At 47.6% G+C, this 21,649-nt stretch overlaps 2 protein-coding genes across 11 annotated transcripts in view; one reads left to right on the top strand and one right to left on the bottom strand.

The window, feature by feature from the left end:
* Positions 1-615, top strand: part of WDSUB1 (WD repeat, sterile alpha motif and U-box domain containing 1) — a 74,492-nt gene extending 73,877 nt beyond the window's left edge. For all 5 annotated transcript variants that reach the window (XM_007183126.2, XM_007183128.2, XM_007183125.2 and 2 more), the window contains one exon: positions 437-615. In XM_007183126.2, coding sequence (XP_007183188.1) covers positions 437-594 — 158 coding nt within the window. In that variant the 3' untranslated portion in view covers positions 595-615. The remainder of the gene's footprint in view (positions 1-436) is intronic.
* Positions 616-4,285: 3,670 nt separating this feature from the next.
* TANC1 (tetratricopeptide repeat, ankyrin repeat and coiled-coil containing 1) overlaps positions 4,286-21,649 on the bottom strand; it is a 251,103-nt gene continuing 233,739 nt past the window's right edge. For all 6 annotated transcript variants that reach the window (XM_057551173.1, XM_057551172.1, XM_057551176.1 and 3 more), the window contains 8 exons: positions 16,920-17,053; positions 15,214-15,337; positions 14,709-14,884; positions 11,813-11,945; positions 10,328-10,419; positions 8,529-8,675; positions 7,165-7,265; positions 4,286-6,493 (listed from right to left, as the gene is read on the bottom strand). In XM_057551173.1, the coding sequence (XP_057407156.1) occupies positions 5,056-6,493; positions 7,165-7,265; positions 8,529-8,675; positions 10,328-10,419; positions 11,813-11,945; positions 14,709-14,884; positions 15,214-15,337; positions 16,920-17,053 (2,345 nt within the window). In that variant the 3' untranslated portion in view covers positions 4,286-5,055. The remainder of the gene's footprint in view (positions 6,494-7,164; positions 7,266-8,528; positions 8,676-10,327; positions 10,420-11,812; positions 11,946-14,708; positions 14,885-15,213; positions 15,338-16,919; positions 17,054-21,649) is intronic.

Below are 21,649 nucleotides of genomic sequence, written 5' to 3'. Positions count from 1 at the left end.
CCTGACTTTTCAACATGTCAGAAAGTTTTGCCTTGTCATCCCCAGAGCTTTTTGCTCCCATCTTTAGCCACACTAACTGACACATAGCTGACAGCACTAGCAGGGCACCGTAGCTTCACTACCACTTTCCTCTACCTGGCTCGTTTCCTTTCTTCCTTTGTGCTACATCGGAATTTTTGACAGTCCTTTTTTCAGTTTTTTGACACTTTTCGAGGTAATTTGTGCAATCTTAATGCATCTTAAATGGCAGAATTTAGGATGTTTGTTGTTGCAGAAATATTTTGGGAGCAGTGGTGCTAGACAAGACTACCACTTAAATTACAGTAAAGGCCTTGGCAATGGAGTTTTTATACTCATTTTAGTAATCCTAACTTCCCTTTCCTACATCGCAAATAATTTCTGTATGTGGTTTTGTTCTGTTTTGTTTTGTTTTTAGATGGCTATTCATACGAAAAGGAAGCAATGGAAAATTGGATCAGCAAAAAGAAACGTACAAGTCCCATGACAAATCTTGTTCTTCCTTCCGTGGTACTTATACCAAATAGGACTCTGAAAATGGCCATTGATCGATGGCTGGAGACTCATCAGAAATAAAACTGTTTATTTCATATTGCATTATTTATATTTTCTGTGATCTCATTTGAATGATTTAAAGGAAGATACTAATCAGACATTATTAAAAGCAAAACAGAAGGAGAAAAGGTAAACTTCTTAAACTTGGTTACCTATAAAAACTATTTACTGGCTATTTTCATTCTTTAAAACATAGGAACTAAGTAACACATATAACATCTTTTCTATTTTTACTATAAAAGTCTTTTTATACTGGTGAAAAAAAGCTTAACCTGTAGAGAAGTAAAGTTTTACAACTTTAAATTGCCATGCTCAAATTTATTCTTGTTATAGATCATATTCCATTATAACCAAAGATTGGAATAATCTAGAACATAACAGATAAATCCTAGTTAATAACTGTTCATTTGATAACTCTTTGGAATCCTTCTAAAGAGAATTTTTAGCAAAACAATTGTAGATTTGTTTATGACTAAATTGAGAAAATCACTTTGACATGTTTAATGAACAATTTTGTTAGATTCTCAGTCTGCAAGGTAGTAATGATTTCTCCCCCATTGTCCAAACCTAGGTACAAATTAGATGGAATAAATTACCACAGATACGTCAAGTTGACTTTGCTGAAACATATAAAGTGGCAGACTAGCCTCCTTTTAGAATTTAAAATTCTTAAAGTTCTCACATAATAGTTTAAGCTAAGGTGACTATACATTTTTACACAATAGACTGATAGCTAATACAACACCCTGATAAACATTCAGAAGAAAACTTCAAGTTCGGGAAGCTGAGGTGGTGTTGACTCTCCATTCGTCTCACAAGTTGTTTACCAGAATGGAAGCCATTAGTGGGAAAGCTTGTTAGAACTAAACTCTAAGGGCAGGCAGGGACCAAGACTCTGTGCTTACCCCAGAATCCTCATTGTCGTCGTTCTGAAATATGAAAACACAGAAATAAAAGGGAAAAATCAATGTAAGTATTTATTCCGTCAGCCTTTTCTAGTGTTTTATAAACTTACAGCTAATATGCTGTATGTTCACAGAAAGGTGGAAAGCTACCACAGAAATCTCCAAAAACCTGTTCTTTGCAATTGCTGCTTTGTAAAAATTTCTGTCATCCTAATTAATGTATTATTACTGAATTTTATTTCCTTTGTGTCACAGCTGGGATTCACAATACGTGATTCTAGAAGTTTTTTTTTTTTCATACTACACATGCTGCTCACATTCTTACTCATGAGGACAAAAAAAGGATGGGAACATGTTCTAGAAGGTGTTTTTCTATTGTATTCTATAGAGGAAGTATGCTAATGTAATTCTAACAAAAGACTGGGTAAAATTGATAGAGCCCACCATTGGACCAGATACCTTTTGTTCTGATAAAATAATAGACTTATTTTCCAAAGAAGCCTGGCTGGTTTTCACATAAAAATTATTGAAAATCACTGAAGTCACTTAAGTCATTGATAGAAAACACAGTAAAAGGTTGGTTATTTGCTAAATGTGTTAAAGAAGGTGATTTTCTTTTTTACGTTTCACTAGGATAGTTTCTTGTGAGATAGCTGAAAACTAAGATGCCAATTTACGAAAGTGAAGCGCATCTGTTTTTATATACAAACAAACCAAAGCTAAGCTGCTACTTCCCACAAACACAAGCAAACAAAAAACTAAATAAACCAAATCCAAACTCCCCCGTAGGAAAGGACACCACACGGCCCCTCTGCACTCCTGGGGGCCACCATCCGTGCAGCACTAGGCAGCAGCAGCCCTCAGCTGCCTGCCCACTGCCCGGTCCTCAGCACTGACCAGCAGCATCCCAAGGAGACTGCACTTCCCGGGGTAACTGGACCAAATACCCTTACTAAGAATCTATCAATCAATCAAAATCATAAGGTAATGCATAATAAATTCTACTAATAGTCACACTGGCAGCATCACAGGAAGTCATCCAATAAGAATGATCTATTAATAGAGTTTTCCCCTCCTACCCAGTCTTTTGTTTTTTACCTTTAGTTTAAATATATGGCTTTCAAGAGAGACTGAAAATACTTTACTTGGCCTTGCTAGTAATAGCAGTAACCACACAATAACCTGAAGTTGCTTAGGCTTAAGATTCCAAGCCAGGATTTTATCACAATACCACAGTTTAATGTTCACACTCATTCATACTACTTTGTCTTTATAACCACATATTTCAGTCTCAAACACTTTTAACTCAAAGATAACAGAAATGTGAAGAACAAACTTTCACACTGGCATAGTGTTCAGTGTATGTATCGCCAAAGTGAGAGTTAAACACTGAAGATACCCTGTTGCCACTAAAACCACACACCAGGATTTCCGAACAGAAAAGTATACAATGCTCTTTATGCGTTCTTCTCATTTCAGGCAAAAAGACTAATTTTGACCCTGGAATGTTTTGGGATTTCTAGAAGCCATTACCCTTGTTCTGAAATTATTAAATAAAATTAAATATGTATTTGTAGTATTACTGAAAAACAGGCTTTCCACTTCTTTAGGATAGCAAAATCACTCAGGATTTAAGCAAGGCAGATAGCTGACATCAGGATCTTCTCTACTTAGCCATTGTTTCATTTAATGCAAAACAAATTCTATTAATTGTCTTTATTCCATATGGAAAAGTACAGTAGTTGTGCAGAAACAAAACTACATAACAAAAGAGTAAGACTTCCACAAATATTAAAACAATAAACAATAAATAAGCCATAGTAGTTATAGCAGAACTCATGAAACGCCTCTAAAAAAAGACTGATAAAGCTGTACAAAGTACACTGTACACACTCAGGAACAAATGAAGAATGACACCAGAAGAGTCCTATTCATACAAAACCATAATGATGCTCACAGGGACTTCATTACAACTATTCATTTTTAAAACATTCTGTAAATATAGAACTTCCTTCTCTCCAATTCTAGAAAATAAATTTCACATCCCAACATACAAAACAAATACACTCCCACCTCTCTCAAACTAGTATTTTAACATCCTCCAATAGCACACCATTTTCATATAAAAATACCTTTAAATCAAGGTTCACTCCTGTACCTTATCTTTACAAATGAATAATACATCAGTTTGGACTTAAGTAGCACCTCAAAGGTGTTCATATAAATGAGATAAAGTGCTGTTACTGGTATACTGTTAACATGCCATATATATTATCGTTCAGTGCAATAACCAGCATGGACGAAGCTTAAAAAGAACATGCAAATATATGACTTTAAGATTACTTGAAATAGTTGTTATATTTACAAGTCTGAATACAACTTGGCTATATGATATATACAACATGTGGCTATAAAGTAATGACTGTATAATAAAACGAAAGCAATAAACAGCCACACCTTAAGTATCCAAATTAAATATTGTCATTAGAGGACCTTGGAAGGCTTGTTCCAGGAGTGCTATCATTGATAAAAGCAGTTTGGGAACCAACTGAGAGCTAATTTACATGTCACCGAGAATGCTGTATTCTTAGTATTTTAGCCCAAATTCAACTTAACCACCAATCATGATTCCAAATGGTTTATACTGTTTCCAAATATTAAAAACACCTTGAAGCGGGAATATAGTTTCAAAAAAAGGAACCATAACACAGAAATAAGTGTTTAATCTTTTTAAGGGAACTGCTATAAAGGGAACAATACTTGGATGTTCTTGTATTTTAAAGAACAAAAGTCAGCCATGTAACATGTATAGTAACATTTAGCTAGAATTTATTTATATATATATATACACACACACACACACGCACATACACACTGACCCTTGAACAACAAACGTTTGAATTGTACAGGTCCACTTATACATGGATTTTCTTTTCCCCGGTCAATACATACTACATGATCCACGGTTGGTTGAATACGAGGATGTGGAACCCTCCATAGGGCCGACTAAAAGTTACACTGTACACTTTTGACTATACAGGGGATCGGCGCCCCTAAGTCCCATGTTGTTCAAGGGTCAACTGTATGTGTACGTGCATATATATATAAATTAAGATTTGACTCATTGGAACTGTTAACTTGAAAATTCCATCTTTTCCAAAACACATCACTTGGATATTATGTCATGAGTTAAACTTATCACTAGACATTTACATTATCTAAAAAATAATATGATCTTACCACATAGCAAAGGCTAGGAGAAAAGTGATAAAAACCAAACAATTTCAAAAGAGAAGCATGAGTTAATGTCTTCTTGGCTGTCTTAAATTTTTAACTTAATAGGCATAACTAGTTGTAGTTTTCAATTCTGGTTAGCATTCTTATTTCTGGTGACTTCTATCTATTTATCAAAGAAATTTAATCCCACATTTTCAATATATCAATGGCATCTGATCCACCCCCAAGGGAAAAATAAATATATGACTAAAGAGTAATTTTTCTCACAAACAACCATTTAATTACTACCAGGAGCCAACACACTGTTTTCCAAATACTACAAATGGGTCTCTCTTACGGCTCACACATTTGATTCTATGAATGATCGCTTTGGTTTTGCTGAAGGGAGGTGACTCCTGTGGGCTTCACTGCTGATGTGAGGCTGCTGTTTAGAGAGACTTTCCTGACACGCATGAGAAACAGTCTTAGTTATCCGGCTGTCTTGACAGTGGACTGGAATTTGGCACTTCTTTTCTTCTAGCTCCTTCCCCTGGGCCCCGTTGTGGACCCCTCCACCCAGAGTAGACACAGAACGGGTTTTGGCTTGGCTACCGTATCCTCCTGCTTGTTTGAGAGAGGGCTTCTCAGAGTGTGACGCCTGCGCGCCAGCCGCGGAAGGCGTGTTCGTCGGCAGCCCCTCTGGCACCGCGCAGTGCCAGGCGCGGCTGGGAGGGTGGCTCTGCTGCTGGAACCTCGCGGTCTTATCCATGATGCCCATGAACGGAGTGCTGCGCGGCCTGTGCTCAGCTGGGCCACTCGGAGCCTGGCTACCAACCTTGTCTTTTATTCGAGCATCTGGTCCTTGGACCTTGAAGCCCTCTGAAAAACTGCTGCTTGAAGCCAAACTACTGGTTGAACTTGACATCTTGATGCTGCTCGACGGGGAACCGGAAGAGCCTGAGCTGGTGAGGGAAGCCGGGTGCCGCACGTCGCTGCAGCTCACAGGCCCGCCTGGGTTCAGAGGGGCTACGTCCACAGCCACGGTGGCGCGAGACAGAAGCCTCTCTGCAGTTTTTATCTTACTCGGTAAAGGATACGCAGCGTCACCGTCACTGGGCTGCAGCTGGACGCTGGGGCTGGGCCCCAGCCGATCTCCCGAGTGGCCAGAAGCTGCTCCCGCAGTGAAGGTGCCTGTTCCCTCCACATGCTGGTTTCTGCTTCCGGCAGCGGGGGTGGCAGAGAGTCTTCCAGGCATGGGACTCGGGGGAGGATTCTGCGAAGAGACCTGCGTTTTCGAGCTAGCATTTCTCACGCCAGCTTGCCCAGAACCCAGGTGCTGGCTGGTCTTCACGATCTGCGCCTGCTTGGTGGGCTGCACCCTCAACCCCGGCTGAGCAACCGGCTCCCTCGGGGGCTTGCTCATCCCCGGCCGATTCTGTGGCGATACCGGCCTCATTTTGGACTGGAGCCCTTCTTGAAGGTTTCGGATGTATGGGGAGGGGGCAGAGGAGGGCGGCTGGGGCCTGGGAGCGAGGGGAACGGATTCTTCCTGTGGAGAGGTCTCCTCCTCCTCAGCCTCCTCAAGATGAAAGTGGTCGTTCAGGCCGGGGGTCGGGGCGTCCTCCTCGTGGTCCGAGTCGGCGGGGGGCGCTGGCGGCGGGCACTGCTGCTTCTGCTGCTGGCTCCTCTGGAGCTGCTTGCATTCCTCTTCTACGCGCGCCAGGAGCCTCCTGATCTCCTGGTTGGTGGGACAGAGCTTCACGGCTTCCCGCAAGTCAGCCAGAGCGGCCGTGAACTGCCTTTGTATTAAAAGAGACGATATAATTACAGGCCATGTAAGAACAAGCTCTGAACGTAACTGTTCATAAAGCAGCTCTGCTAAAAGAAAAGAGAAGGTAGCTGAGTGAGTTTTGCACACTCACGGCGTGGACGGAAGCCACGGAACGAGCTTGGAGTTCCTCGGCTAGGTGGGAGCGCTGAACTCTAACGCAGACCTGAGTGGCTCTGGGGCCCTGCTGTCTCTATTAAAGACCACTGGGCTGGGGTGAGCGCAGGCAGAAAGCAGTGGGGGTCAGAATCCTCTTAAGGTCACCTTCCCCATCCCTTTCACCACGTCCACCTACAACTCAAGACCGATAGACTCCACCCAGCCTCCCCGCCGCCGCCTCCCGGTGTCTGTAGTCGGCGGTCTCACTGATAACATGAACTAAGCTAGGAACTTTATGCTGCAGTACATGTCAGCTGTGGGGATAGTTACTGAGATGTCTGGAGAAAATAAACGTTTAGCCACTGCTAATGATAGCCATTGCTGCGCCTTCTGGAAGCTACCTGTTCAGTATTAAAAGGGAGGAGAGGCACTGAGTGATGCTCATGAATCAGAAGCCCCCGAAGTCAAAGCAGCAGCTTTGATGTCAGAGAAAGACAAGCAGGCTTCTCTAGTCATGGTCACATGTCCAACCCCAGACGGTACCTGCTGCTCCTCTTTGCTCTTGCTCTGGCGTAAAAGGCTTCATAGGACTTTGGTTTCAACTCGAGAGCCTTGGAAGCAAATTCTTCTGCCATGCCGAAGTCCTGGTATCAATATTTAAATACACAAGTCAGAAGCAGCACTGAAACATGATTACAGGCAACCTTTTAATAAGAGTTTTGCTCTAGAGGTTAGTAGAGAATTGGGACACAATTGGAGCGAGATGAAGGGGAAGGTAGGTTTTTTTGTTGTGAAGTTAGGAGACAGTTACAGCTTATTAATGTTCTTACAAGAAGAATCCCACAGAGAAGCAAAAATCGGTGACTCAGGAGAGAGAGAGAGAGAACGGTGGTGGAAGCAGCGCAGCAGAGGCGAGGGCTGATGGGAGCCCACCCCCGGGGGGAGGGGGAGCCTCAGCGGGCCCGGACACTGCAGCACCTGCAGCAGGAAGGCGGGCAGAGTACGTGGGCGCAGAAGCAGGCAGGTCACAGATTTGGTGGAGGGAGGATGAAGTTTAAAAAAAAAAAAGGGGGGGGGGCTTCCCAGGTGGCGCAGTGGTTGAGAATCTGCCTGCTAATGCAGGGGACACGGGTTCGAGCCCTGGTCTGGGAAGATCCCACATGCCGTGGAGCAACTAGGCCCGTGAGCCACAATTACTGAGCCTGCGCGTCTGGAGCCTGTGCTCCGCAACAAGAGAGGCTGCGATAGTGAGGCGCCCGCGCACCGCGATGAAGAGTGGCCCCCACTTGCCGCAACTAGAGAAAGCCCTCACAGAAACGAAGACCCAACACAGCCAAAAAATAATTAATTAATTAATTAAATTAAAAAAAAAACAACAACTTAAAAAAAAAAGCACTAGGCTTCTACTTAAAATAAAAAAAATAAAAAACTAAGAAAGAAATTGGTACTGAAACAAATCTAGTTACAAGTTAACTGTGAGTTAACTACAATTAATTACAAATTAACCAGTTCCTGGCTTACCCTCTGAGCAAACATAATAACACTAAGCTGATTATAACACATTTGTGTTGGACTTTACAATGATGCCCTTTCCTTCTGAATCTGGGGACAGCTGCTCGTGACAGTGCTGGCAGCGTGCAGTTGGGCAGGGGTGGAGGAGCAGTTTGCATGTGCTTGTCATCACGGAGGCAGAGAAACTACGTCCATGTGCACTCTCTCAGCACCTTGGGAGGTGGGTGGTGCTGTGATCTAATGATGGTCACCCCAGACAAGCAGCTCCTCATGCGCCACGTTCACAGAAAAGTGAAAACAAACCAGACAGGAGGTCTCATGATTTGGTCTGTAGAAGGGCAGGCCTTCACCACTGTGAGAACAGCCAAAGGACTGGAATAAGGGGCCCGGCTTACATTTGTTTTTCTTCGGCAGCGAGACAAATTGAGATAGAGGGAAACCCTTAGCTCATTGAACGGTCTCATGTCCTCTCCGAATCCTTCTCGAGGAAACTTCCTTAAGGCATACTGGTACCTCTGGGCTGCCTCTTTCATCTTCCCTTTCTAGGATTCAAAAATGAGAGAAATTTATCGTTTCCAGAGGCTCCAAGATGAATAAAGATCCTAATGAGGACAAGCCACAGCCAGAACCGGTCCACTAACTGGCCTGGACACGCAGCTTCACTGTCTGCCTAGGCGTCTGCAACCAGAGCTGGGTTTACAGGAAGGGATCTGGAAACTGCCAAACCCATAACCATCAATCTTAAAACATCAGATTATCTTCTCTGTTACATATTTTTGACAACCATTTCATGAATGATCTCTCATCTAAAGATACTTTAATGCAGAGTGTAACAGAAATCAAATGGAAAAACCACGCCGTCCCTAAGGCAAGTAGTCTTGTGGATAAACCTAGAGCTGCTGTAGAATGATAATTTTTCTTTTAAGAGGAACTAAAGCACAGGCTTTAAAACTCAGCACAGCACTGCACGTCATTTTCAAAGCTAAAGAAATCCATTTGCTCTGTTGGTTCTGTTGCACAGCAGGTATGAAGTCTGTCGAAAATGGCTAATAATTGCCTACCAAAATTCATATTAAAACCACTTCAAAGCCACAACAATACACACTCTGACCTCAATTTCAAACTGATTCCAGGCCAGGAACCCTGCTGGGTCATGCTATATGCCTATTTATTTGTTGTTATTAAAAAAAAAAAAAGGAAAAACTAAAACATAGAAAGTACAGCAGCTTCATGCCAAAAAGGATTAAAATGGTCATGATGTAGTTTTTTTGTTTTCATCATCTTTTAATTCTGTCTAATCACAGACCTGGAAAGAAAAATGACCTATGGAAATGGCCTGAGCATCTCTCTAAACTCGGGGTTGGCAAACTACAGTTTCTGGGCCAAACCCGGCCTGCCACCTGTTTCTACAAACACAGTTTGACTGGGACACGGCCTGGCTCATTTGTCTGTGTGTTATCTTGGCTGCGTCTGTGCCACAAGAGCAAAGCTAGAGGGCTGTGACAGGGACCACAGAGCAAAGCCTGACATGGTTACTACCTGACTCTTTCCAGATGAAGTGTACTACCCTCTGATCTAAACTGCATGTCTTAGTATGAACATTTTTAAAGTCAAATTTACTAATCTTTAAATTGCCTTTCCATTTCTAAGGGAAAATGAGAAAGAAATTAATTCCACCTCCTGAGTCACTGAGTATTATCTATTACTTGACTATTTTAAGTAAAAACCTCTCCAGAAACAGTTTCAAATTCCAGAAGCTTACAGACGTTAAAATTAAGATAATAAAGGCTTGGGAGATTTCATGATTCCTTTCTTCTGAAAATGTCTCCTGAGTGTTCCTTTCCCATGTCTCATGATTCCAAGCACCAAGGAATTTCCTGTAGGGTGTGCCTGTTAAACAAGAGGCACCTCTGCCTTCGTATCAAGGCTTCAGGCTGTAAGTCACAGTCACAGCCCCACGGATTCGTTCAGAAATACTGGTTCTCAAACACAAAGAGCAGTGCTTTCCACCTTGAAGATTCTGCTGTGAGGATATCAAAGCCTGGGCACGAGGCTAGGTTAGCGCTTCCCAGAACTTCTATTAGCTGAGCTCTACGCATTCTGTGCAGTAGCACAGCTACATCCATTATACCGCAAACTAAGAGGCTGCTCATAGGTTGTTACAGGATCACAAGAAAAGGGCGACACCACTTACTTTGTACATCAAGTTTCCTTCCTCCATCAATTTCTGTAAAAGTATAATCAGAATATCAGGTTTGGAAGTAGCCATCGCCCAAGCAGCATTTCCTGCAAAATAAACATGCGTTCAGAGGCATTCCAGTGGGCTTGGAGCGAAGGAGCTCAATGCTTCGGTGGCCCCGTCACAGCTAAGCCCACAAACAGCAGGGAACCCAGCTGCAGAGGACACTGCGGCGTGTCCTGCAGGCCCCACATGACAATACAGCGAAGGGAAGGGAGCATTTAGCGGGGAGCTGCACCCCGCACACCCTGTCACTTGGGGGGACAAGAGTACTGGGACACGCAAGCATCAGCGCAGCCACGAGCCACCCCTCCTTTCTATGGGGATTTGCTTCCCAATCATCTCTTTAGTTCCCTGCAGCGCTGTCAGGACCACGCGCAGGTGGAGGCGAGGCTTCTCAGCATCTCTCACACTCGCTGCAGAGTCACCACCAAATCCACTCTGAGACGCCAGCTCTGGCCCTGCTGCCCTCCTCCCACCATCCCCGCCCCCGGCCTCCCTGCTCCCGCCTGTGTCTCCTTCTCTCCCGGCTGACGGCACAGCCACAACCTCTGTCTAAGCCTCTTCTGTACACGCACAGGGAGCAACGCTTAGGGGCACGGCCTCAGGAGTCGGACTCAGGTTCAAGGTGACCTGCCGTTCACTATGACCTCAGGGGAGCTATTCACCATCTTCAGGCCTGGGGTTCCTCCTCTGTAACATGATGCTTTCATCATTCCCTACTTATAGGGTAGGTGAGGATGAGATAAGTTAAAACACGAAACTGCTCAGAATAGCTCCTGATACCATGAGCTGCTTAATAATGTCATTTCACCACCTTCATCGCAGACCCCTCCCCAGAACTGCTGGCAGCCAAAGGTCTGACGTGAAACCAGAAAAGACAGTGCCATATGGGGCGCTCTTCCCCGCACGCTGAACCCTGTGCCGTGTTCCAGCCTCCTCAGAGCTCCGGCCCCTGACATTACCCTCAAGTCACCCCGTCTCGTCTCCAGTGAGTCCCGAGAACTCTCCCTCCCAGAACCTGTGCTAGGGTTGCCACTGCCCTTCCCAGCGGACTAGCGCCACGTCCCGAACAGCAGTCCTCGCGCTCGGCTGCTCATTACGACCACCCTCCAGCTCTGGCCCACCCGCCCTCGGGCCCTCCCCACAGAGGCCCCCGGAACTGCTCCCCTGTGGCTCCCACGCACCCCCAGCTCCCCCAGGGCTGGGCTGGCCTTCAACACTGGCCTCTGCTTTCTGCGCACGTGGGCTGTCATAATATGAGTCTTTTACACACTCTGAATGACTGTGATTAACTGAGCCTTAGCGAGGGACAAAAAAAAATCTCCATACACCTGATATCTTACTTCTTAACCGGGGAGCAGGTGAGTACGGTACCTCGCGTACTCTAAAATCTGAAGCTTCCCTCCCTCTTGCTGGTGAGCTGCAGAGTTTACTGACCTAACTTGGCTCCTTTTCTCAGCAGTGTAATCACTACAGATGTGTTTCGACAACCGATGGCTCTGTCCAAGGGCCGCATGCCGCTGTGGTCCACGTGCTCGATCACGGCCCCCTTGTCGACCAGGTACAGAACCTGCAAAAGGGAGACACAGGCCCTGAGGGCACGGGTAACAGGAGCCCTCACCTGGCCCAACGCTGCAGCCGGTTTAGTTTAGGAGCTGGCGGTCTTAGCTTCACTCTGGTCGCAGATGCTTCTGGCCTAACGGGATCCTAGAAGGGAAATGAAGCTGACATAGAACAGAGCAGAGGAGCTGCAATCCACAGCTCAAACCCGCTCTGCTAAAGTGATTTTGATGTTGGCAATGAGACAGGCAGGTGGATGTTCCCAGGGCAGGACGTGTGTCTGTGCACCCACAGATCACAGACAGTACACGCACGCTATCACCTGTCTGTCTCACCCCACTTCCCAGGCCACAGAGACGAGATACTGTCAGCTTTTCATCTCCAATTACTTAGGAGGCAGACTTCTGCCATAGCTCCAACGTGCTGGCAGGTTACGGCAATGGCACTTCAGAAACACTCAGCTCCACACAGCCTGGGTACAGAAGCTGGGAAGATCAGGATCAACGGGACCCGATGATAACTCACTTTAAGGCTCAGGAAAGAGACCTGGATACGGGCACCGCAAAGATGGCAAATTTGAGACCACAGTACAAAGACTGACTTGATGTGGTAAAGTAGCTGTCACTTGGACTAAACAGAGAACAACAGGAAAAACCATGCTGGCCACTAAAACTGCCCTATTCACTGGAAAAGTCTGTAGCCTGCTTAGATTTTCATGTGGATCTGTTAGATCCTATCAGTCCACCAGCTGTTCAAAATGACACTAGAGGGATTAATATCCAGAATATATAAAGAACTCCTACAACTCAACAACAAAAACCTCAAAAACCCAATTTAAAAATAGGCAAAGGCTGTGATAAGCCATAATGGAAAAGAATATGAAAAAGAATATATATATATATATGTGTGTGTGTGTGTGTGTGTGTAACTGAGTTGCTTTGCTGTATAGCAGAAATTAACACATTGTAAATCAACTATACTTCAATAAAATTTAAAAAATAGGCAAAGGATCTGAATGGATATTTTTCCAAAGGTGATATACAAATAGCCAATAAGCATGTCAGAAGATGCTCATCATCACTAGGGAACTGCAAATCAAAACCACAACAAGCTATTAACTGTTAGGATGGCTGCTATCAAAAAAAGGAACGAAACAGAAAATAAGTGCTGGGGAGGGTGTGGAGAAACAGGTGGCCGTGTGCACTGTTGGTGGGAATGTACAATGATGCACCCACTATGGATGCAGCATGGAGCTTCCTCAAAAAATTAAAAACAGAATTACTCCTCGATTGGGCAATCTTACATCTGGGTATCTATCCAAAAGAATGGATAGATCTCGAAAACTTTGCAGGCTCTCAAAGAGATATGTGCACACCCATGTTCGTAACAGCACTATTCATAATAGCCAAGAGGTGGAAGCAACCCAAGTGCCCAATGATGGATGAATGGATTAACAAAATGTGGTAAATACATAAATGGAATATTATTCAGCCTTAAAAAAAAGGACATCCTGACGTATGCTATAACATGGATGAACCTAGAAGACATCATGCCAAGTGAAATAAGTCAGTCACAAAACGACAATATTGTATGATTCCACTTGTATTCAGGGACCTAGAGCTGTCATTCACAGAGATGGAAAGTAGAAAGGTGGTTGCCGGGAGCAGGGGATAATGAGGCCTTGCTGTTTAATGGGTGCAGTTTCAGTTTTACAAGACAAAAAAAACCTGGACTTTGGCTGCACAACGATGTGAAATGTATGTAACACTACTGAACTCTTCACCTAGGAATGGTTACGATGGTAAATTTTGTGTTATGTGTTTTTACCAAAATTTTTTTTAAAAGACACTTAGAATGCTAAGATCCTTCACTCTTCCCTAATGTTGATAAACTACAGGATCTGGTAATGTAACATAAGCTGAAAAAGAAAAGTGTGGAGATGTGAGGTTTAGTTAAATAGCTGTTTCTGAAAATCGACATTTAAGTACAGTTTATAATGTCCAAGAAATTTAAACTATTTAACTGTAACATCACTGCCTTGTAAAACCATCAGGCACAGACGTGCAGGGTAGGGATGGCTTCTGCTCCAAGGTCCACAGCCCCCAGCAATACAGCACCTGTCTGTCTAGCTAGTCCTCTCCTTAGGCACACGTAACGATTCATAAATGGTAATTCGCAAGGAGAAATGAACATTCCTCCAGCACCTGCTTGGTGCCTGGGATATGGACACTGACAAAGTGGTTTTTACCCTGAAAGACATCTTGTGGTTTTTAGTTTATTAAGGTTTTATCCCTTCATTCCTCAATGAGACTTAGGCCTTTGGCAAAGAGATAAAGACAGTGCCCAAAGCATTTTCTATTATTTCCAGACAAAGCCACATCGATTTAAAAACAAACCAACTGATTATTTGATTAGTAATTTCTCACATATATAAAAGTGATTTTTAAATGATCTATACAGGCATTCTATTTACATGGAAATTGTAAGAAAATAAAACGACATATGCACGTGTGTACACATATTCACGTACGTGCATGCAGCTTGTAACCATGGAATTTTAAGCCTTTAGAGTCTATTAAAATCTTTACCCCAGTTCTGGAATAGACCGCATGCCACAGAATTAGAGGAAAACGAAAGCCACCCCACAGCACACACGCACGCCCCGGCCACACGGGGCCAGCGTCATGCACACTTGGGGATGGCTCAGCTCCCGAGTTTCCACGCGGCCCAGACGCCTGGCACAGGTGGGGAGCGTGGCCGCCGCGGTACCTACGGTCTCCGCATCGCCGTAGAAGGCGGCCAGGTCCAGGGGGCTGCGGCCGTTCTTGTCCGTCTGGTCGATCTTGGCTCCTTCCTCCACCAGGAACTGGACCACAGCCCTGTGCCCTTTCAGACAAGCCCAGCTTAATGCCGACAGACCCTCTTTGTCCAGAGAAGAAAGGGCGGCACCTGAAAGAGAAGCCCATTCACAGAACGTGAGCGTGGAAAGACAAGGCCAGAGGCAGACCCTTTCACACCCGCATGTGAAGCCGAGGGTGAAATGACCATCCCTGCTGCAGCTGAGTAAAGGGTACGTGGGATGTATCCCTATTCCCTCTACTTGTGTGCAAGTTAAAAAATGTCCATGACAAGAACACTTAACAAAAAGATTTTTTTCAAAAACAAAACAAAGACAACAACAAAAAAAAACAAAATCAGAAAGTACTAAACGAGTCTGCCAAAGCTCTTGCCCTTGTCCATCCAAGAGAACCGCACGCGGGGGAGGGCAGTGCGGCTACCTTTCGAAAGGAGAAATTCCACGGTGCTCAAGTGCCCTTCACAAGCAGCCACCATGAGGGGCGTCCGGCCCTGCTTGTCACTTAGGTTCACGTCACAGCCACGGTCCAACAGCAGCCTAACGATCTGAAAGAAACACGCGGGATTACACACTTCCTGCTGCCCCTTAAATCACGTGCTCTCTACCCGGGACGGTTTTTCCACCTTTCAGAGTAATGAAAGGACTCTCCTCTTTTTGAAAACCCCTGTAAGCCGTGTGATCCACGGGGCCTGGAAAATCTTTCTGCTGTATTCCTTTGAACAGACTCTTCTCCCAAATACATCTTCTCTTACACAAGCCTAATTCATTACTATGTCTATAAAACATGCACACACAGGCAGAAGTTTGGAGGAGGGAGGATTCCAAGCACAGTCAAGTGATGACAGGACAGCCACTACGGGCACGTGGGGAGCTGAGCAGAACTAAAGGGGGCGCACGACAGCCACGGCCCCGCGGCGGCGCTGACACCTCGTTCCTGCAGCAGGAGGGCACGGCACGGGCAACGGATGCGACAACACTCACCCACCCCCTCCCCTCAGCAGTCTGCTTCCCGAGGCTCAGGACGGGGGGACCTTCATAGCAGGTGATTTTTAGCAAAGCTTCCTGGAGGAGTTTCAGCCTCCAGGTTATGCCTTTAAACAGTACACGGTGAGAAGGGGAAAAACCACCCGGAGAGGCGACTCCTACAATGACCATCCTGGAGGGAACTGCTCTGTCCAGGGGGTTGTGGTCCAGCCTCTCTCCCTCTGGCACCACGCTTCTTTTATTGCCACCACAGCAGAAGGTGGCGTATTCCCACTGCTCTCTTGTTCTTGACACACTAACAAGTGTCTCCAGACTTCCGCATGACTTAGGGAACACGGCGAACACGAGAGAGGATTATTAGCTAGGGCATCGCAAGGACTTGTGAGAGTGACAGGGAGTGGCCGGTACAAACCAAGCTCTTAGAAATGGGAAGGAGAAAAGCCAGAATCTCGGTGGGGCACCCTCACAGCTCCTACCAGCAGAGCCAGCAGGAATCGGAAGGGTTGCGACTCCATGCTGTGAACTTGGGTCTAGAAAATTCCTTCAATAACGGACATGATGGTGAAATCCATCTGTCTGTCTGCAGCTGTGTGTAAGCTGGTGCCGGGCATGGGGTAGATACACGGTCACTGTTTACAAAATGAAGGAATAAATGACTGAACCACTGCTATCAAGGACCCCTTGCTCCCTTAATTAAACTAAAAGCAATGATGCGTCGCTCCTTGTAAAAGAAACCAGCCTGAATCACAGTGCAGGACCAGAGGGAAAAGGCTTCCCCTCCCAAGGAGCACAACAAGGCCACTCTTCCCCCAAGCCTGCCGGACAAGTGCGTTGCACAACCACAGCAGCCGCTGTGTTACAGCAAGTCTTCTGCTGTCGGGACGGGGTGCTCCCGCTCCACGTCCCCTCCCCGGTTACGGGGAAGCAGCTGTGGGTCTCTGACCTGGTTGCCGGCCTTGCTCCCAGTTACCAGCCAACGTGGCTGACTGTGCTAGCCTGTCAAAGGTCTGCCTTGACACAGCAGTGCTCACGGCACAAGCAGAAGCCAAGAACGTGAAGAAGACAGGGCCCAGCAGGGGAGACGGGAAGTAGCGAACTCCATCCCATTCACTGTTTCTGAAGCGCTCGGGGTCCCCCAGGTACCTGCCAATGCCCCTGGCGTGCCGCGCAGAACAACGGAGGGACGCCTCTCCTGTTAGCCCGAGACGCGGCGGCTCCACGCTCCAGCAGCAGCTCGCAGACCTCCAGCTTGCCTCGTCCTGCAGCGGCCGTCAGGGCTAGAGGGAGGTCACAGGGGAGGAGGGGTCTGTTAGTGTGACGGCCACATGGCAGTGGCTAAAGGGGGCCGCAGGTTCTCCCACACCCCTCCCACTGAGAGCAGGGGGACCGCGCATCCTGCCCCCCCTTGACTCTGGGTAGGCTCTGTGACACCTTTCTCTCTCTTTCTTTTTTTAAAAAAATTTTTTTTGGCTGCATTGTGTCTTGGCTGCGGCACGCAGGACCTTTCGTTGTGGCACGCGGGCTCTTCGTTGTGGCATGCCGGCTTCTCTCTAGTTGTGGCGCGTGGGTTTTCTCTCTCTAGTTGTGGCGCGCGGGCTCCAGAGTGCGTGGACTCCGTAGCTGTGGCCCGCAGGCTCCAGAGTGTGTGGGCTCTGTAGTTTGCAGCACGCAGGCACTCTAGTTGAGGCGCGTGGGCACAGCAGTTGTGGTGCGCGGGCTTAGTTGCTCTGCGGCATGTGGGATCTTAGCTCCCTGACCAGGGATTGAACCTGCGTCCCCTGCGTTGGAAGGCGGATTATTTACCACTGGGCCACCAGGGAAGTCCCTCTGTGACCCCTTTGACCAACAGAACGGAGCAGAAATGATGCTGTGCCAGTGCGTGGGCCCAGGCCCTGAGGTGGGCAACTTCCACTTCCTTGGGCACTCCTTGGATCCAGCGGCCACGCCGTGAGGAAGCCCAAGCAGCCCTGAGGCGAGACCCACTGGGAGAAGCTGTGCGTGGCCAACATCCTAGCAGACAGCCAGCGACACTGTCAACTATGTGCGTGTGTGCCATCCTGGAAAGGGATCCCCAGACCCAGTCAAGCCACACCAGCTAGAGCTGTGAGGGCAGAGGTGAGCCATCCCTGCAAGCCTGGCCCAAATGCAGATTCAGGAGCCGCTAAGCGTTTGCTTTATTGTTGCCTTTTTTCACAGTAAGAGACAACGAGAATATAGGGCCACACAAACGCAGAGATCAGTATTACTGTCCAGACCAGCTTCTTACCCTAAAGTCATACATTTCAATCAACAAGAACTAACGATTACTGAGGCAGTGAGAGCGTATCACATCGTTCCTGCCTTCAGGGAGCTTAGAATTTCTGTAACAAGTCCAGATCCTGGGTTAAGAATGTCAACGTAGGAACAAAAGGACAATTAGACTGTGGAGGGCCTTGAGAGCCCAGGCGAACAGCGCAGTGTGATCCTGAGGCAGGGAGCTGCAGCTGGCAGCAGAGGTGCTGCGGGAAGGTCAGCCGAGGACAAAACGAGAACGGTGTGAAGGGAAAGAACGCAGGCCGAGAGTCCTCACGACACCCGCACAGCAGTGATTGTGCCCCCCCACCCCCAAGGCGTGATTCCTAATGGGGGCTGGGGAGGCAGAAAGAGGGGTTTAGTTAGAAGGGGGGCTCTGCCATGGCATGAACCACTGTCTAGAGGGAAGGGCAGTGGCAGGTTGCGGGGACAGCCCCAGGCCCAGACAAAGCTCTTCAGCAGAGAAGAGGACAGGAAGGGGCGAGGGTGGGAGACGGAGACACCGCAGGAGGGAGTGTCTACGACGCAGAGGGGGAAGGAGAGGGTGGAGCCTGACGCTGCAGCTCGGCTCGAGTCCCAGGGTGACTCCGTCTCTACATACAACCTCACACCTCAAACTTCTGGCTTCCTGAATAAAGTAAGCGTCCCTCCAAATCAGTCCGACGTCTCAGTATGAAAACTAGGAAGACACAGGAATAGATCCTTCACAAAAGGTGAAGTCCAAAGGCCAACGAACTTACGAAAAGCGCCCAACCTCACTAGCAGTCCAAGTAATTGAGAAACGGGACCCACTGCTGGTTGAGGACGTACACATCCTTCCACGCAGCAACCCAGGTGTAGATGGGTGCCCGGACGTGCCCCTGGAGCACACGGAGAGGCGTGCTTGTGACAGCCTGAGCCGGAGCAGCCCAGCTGGCTGTGGACAGCCGACCACAGGTCATGGTGCAAACACTGCACGGCCACCAAATAAACACCACACGGCTAAATGCAGCGCAACGGGTCCGTCTCCCAAATTTAACAGATTCCAAGAAGCAAAGCACAGAAGAACACACAGGGCGATAGCTCAGAACTGAGCACTGCTGGGCGGTCTCAGGACAGGCCCACAGTGGCCCCCTTTCCGAGAGGGCAGGGCCGGCTCCGCTGGGAACCCTGGGCCTCCCGGCGTCGCTGAGACGGGGAGCCAGGGGCTCAGCAATGCAGATGCCCTGTGTCCTCTCCAGACCCCCTCTCAGGACAGACATCATGCCTACTCCAGCTCCGTCAGCCCAGCCATGGTTTAACTCCCAGGACCGCACACGCCAAAAGGATGTAAACGTGACACCTGGACCTCGTCTCCCTCTCAGGGACAAAGAAGTCGCCATGCGCTTTACTGATTTTCTCAAGACAGGACAACCAGTACAAACCACAGAAGGAGTGGAAGCTATCTCGGGTCTCGACCACAGGTGCCATTCCTATCCGTGTTACACAGACAGGCGCGTTGTCACCCATTGCACATCTACACCTGTAAATAAGTTACAAATCAATACCGTAAACAGACTAGATATCGGTTTATATACTGACGCGCTGGGCTGGAGGTGGGAGCTCCCATACCCCAAACGTCTGAACATCAGTGGCCAAGTGATCCTGTCTGTCCTGTGAGCTTCTACACTAGCGGGTCCTGGTCCTGCTGCCGGGCATGCCCATCACGGTCTGTTCCTGCCACGGCGTGAATGTTGATGATTCTGACGTAACGTGGGCCGTGGGGCGCTTTTCTATACACTGTCTGGATGGGTCTAACACCACGTCCCTGCAAGCGGGGGGTTTGTGAGATGGAAGATCTGGACGCTGAGCCACGCCTGGGCCTGCGGTTCCTTTGCAGCCTTCCTGCAATTAGGGAGCCCCTCCTCTGCCGGGAGCCGACTGTGGCACGGAGCAGGCACAGGCGCTGCAGGCGGGGACGAGGCCAGGCACAGGCAGGACACCGTGGACGTAATAAGCTCAAGGCTCTTCCGTCTGAGGAGGCCCGAAGCAGCTGATCACCATGACATTCCAGTCTCTTTTATTTGGTAAACAGGTTTCATCCGCATTAATAAGTGGGGCCTTTAAGTCAGGATTTCTGTTGCAGCTGCCACTGATTTTTTTTTTTGCAACAGCACATCAAAAATGACAGCCCGGCACTAAAAATAGGGCCCTGTGTTTGAAGGAGGTGCCAGAGGAGCCAGAAGTTAGAACAGCTGACAGTCGGAGGGGAGCGCCGCCCAGGCCTGGAGACGGGGCTGGATTCCCTTCTCCCTTCCAGCCAGACTGGCTGCACTTTTGGTGATCAGCTTTCTTTTGAGATGGTAAAGCACCTATCAGCACAGGCTGGGAGTCTCACACAGCTGGCCTAAAAGGGATCACACTTCCCTAATGAGGCTCTCGCTTTCACCCGATGCCCCAGACAACAGGACCTGTGTTTTCCTTTTTCTACTCAGAGGGGATCTTTCTGGCGCCATCCCTCAGGACCCCTGAGGCTAAGGGTGTATCTCAAGTTCTAGCAGCCACGAGGATTGAAGGATACCATATTCGGAAACAAGCGAGGCTGAAGAATAGTCAACCAGATGCTTAAACAAACAAAACCACGGCAGAACTCTGCTCAGGAATTTCAGCTATTCTGCTGAAAAGGCTGTCCTCCGAGCAGAGCACCAGCCCCTACCAAGGGTCAGCGCGCTCCGCCTGGCCGGAGGAGAAGGGGGAGGGGCCCGCGGACAGGAGGAGAGAGCGCCTGGCAGTAGGGCAAAGCCCTGGCTTCTGGCCAACGGAGTTCAGAGAGGAAGGAGAAAAAAGACTTGGTATGAAACAGGGGCTCTAAAAATCAACCTGAGCTCATGGAGCTTCTTAGGACTCAAACTGAACATAACTTCTTCTACTGCAAAATCCTCAACAAGATGGCATTTTTGTAATTAAATTCCCACGAAGGCATGTGTCATTTTCTGATTAATTTTCCCTCGGCAATACTGTCTTCTGTCTTCAGAGCATGAGTACGTTTGTCGTGGCAGGTGTTCATTTTAAGAAAACCCAACTGACCCTCAACAATGTGACATCCTCACTGAAAACATCAGTGAGAGATGGTTCCTGGTAAAATGGATCATTTGCAGGAATCTTTTAAGAACTAAAGTTCTCTGGGCAAAGATGTGATTTACGAAAGCTCAGCGGCAACTTGCCTGGAACACAGTCATTCCATAAGCAGGGCTGTTGGTGATATTTTATGGCAGGTCTGTCCCTCAAACACTCAGGGATGTGTTCCTGGGCCAGGCCAGCAGGCCCGGGGGCTTCAACAATGGCTTGTCGACCCCTCTGCCCACATGCTTCTCTCCCGACTTACAGGAAAGGGTGACAGGTCAGAGCACACGCAGGCGGTCCCTGCTTCTGGACAGGGACCTTTGCATACACCACACGGTGATGAGCCAGCCCAGCCTCCTAGGCCCCAGCCGAGCACGTGAGGCAGAACGGTGCGCACCCGCAGAGGTGCGCTTCCTGCCGGCTCAGGTGGCTGCCCGGGTCGTGGGCAGCGTGGCTCGGCTCTGCTTCCGTACGTGTGTTCACTGGTGTCATTTATTTCC

Source organism: Balaenoptera acutorostrata, chromosome 8 (assembly GCF_949987535.1).
Source record: "Balaenoptera acutorostrata chromosome 8, mBalAcu1.1, whole genome shotgun sequence".
Lineage (NCBI taxonomy): Eukaryota > Metazoa > Chordata > Mammalia > Artiodactyla > Balaenopteridae > Balaenoptera > Balaenoptera acutorostrata.
This window is presented reverse-complemented; position numbering and strand designations above follow the sequence as displayed.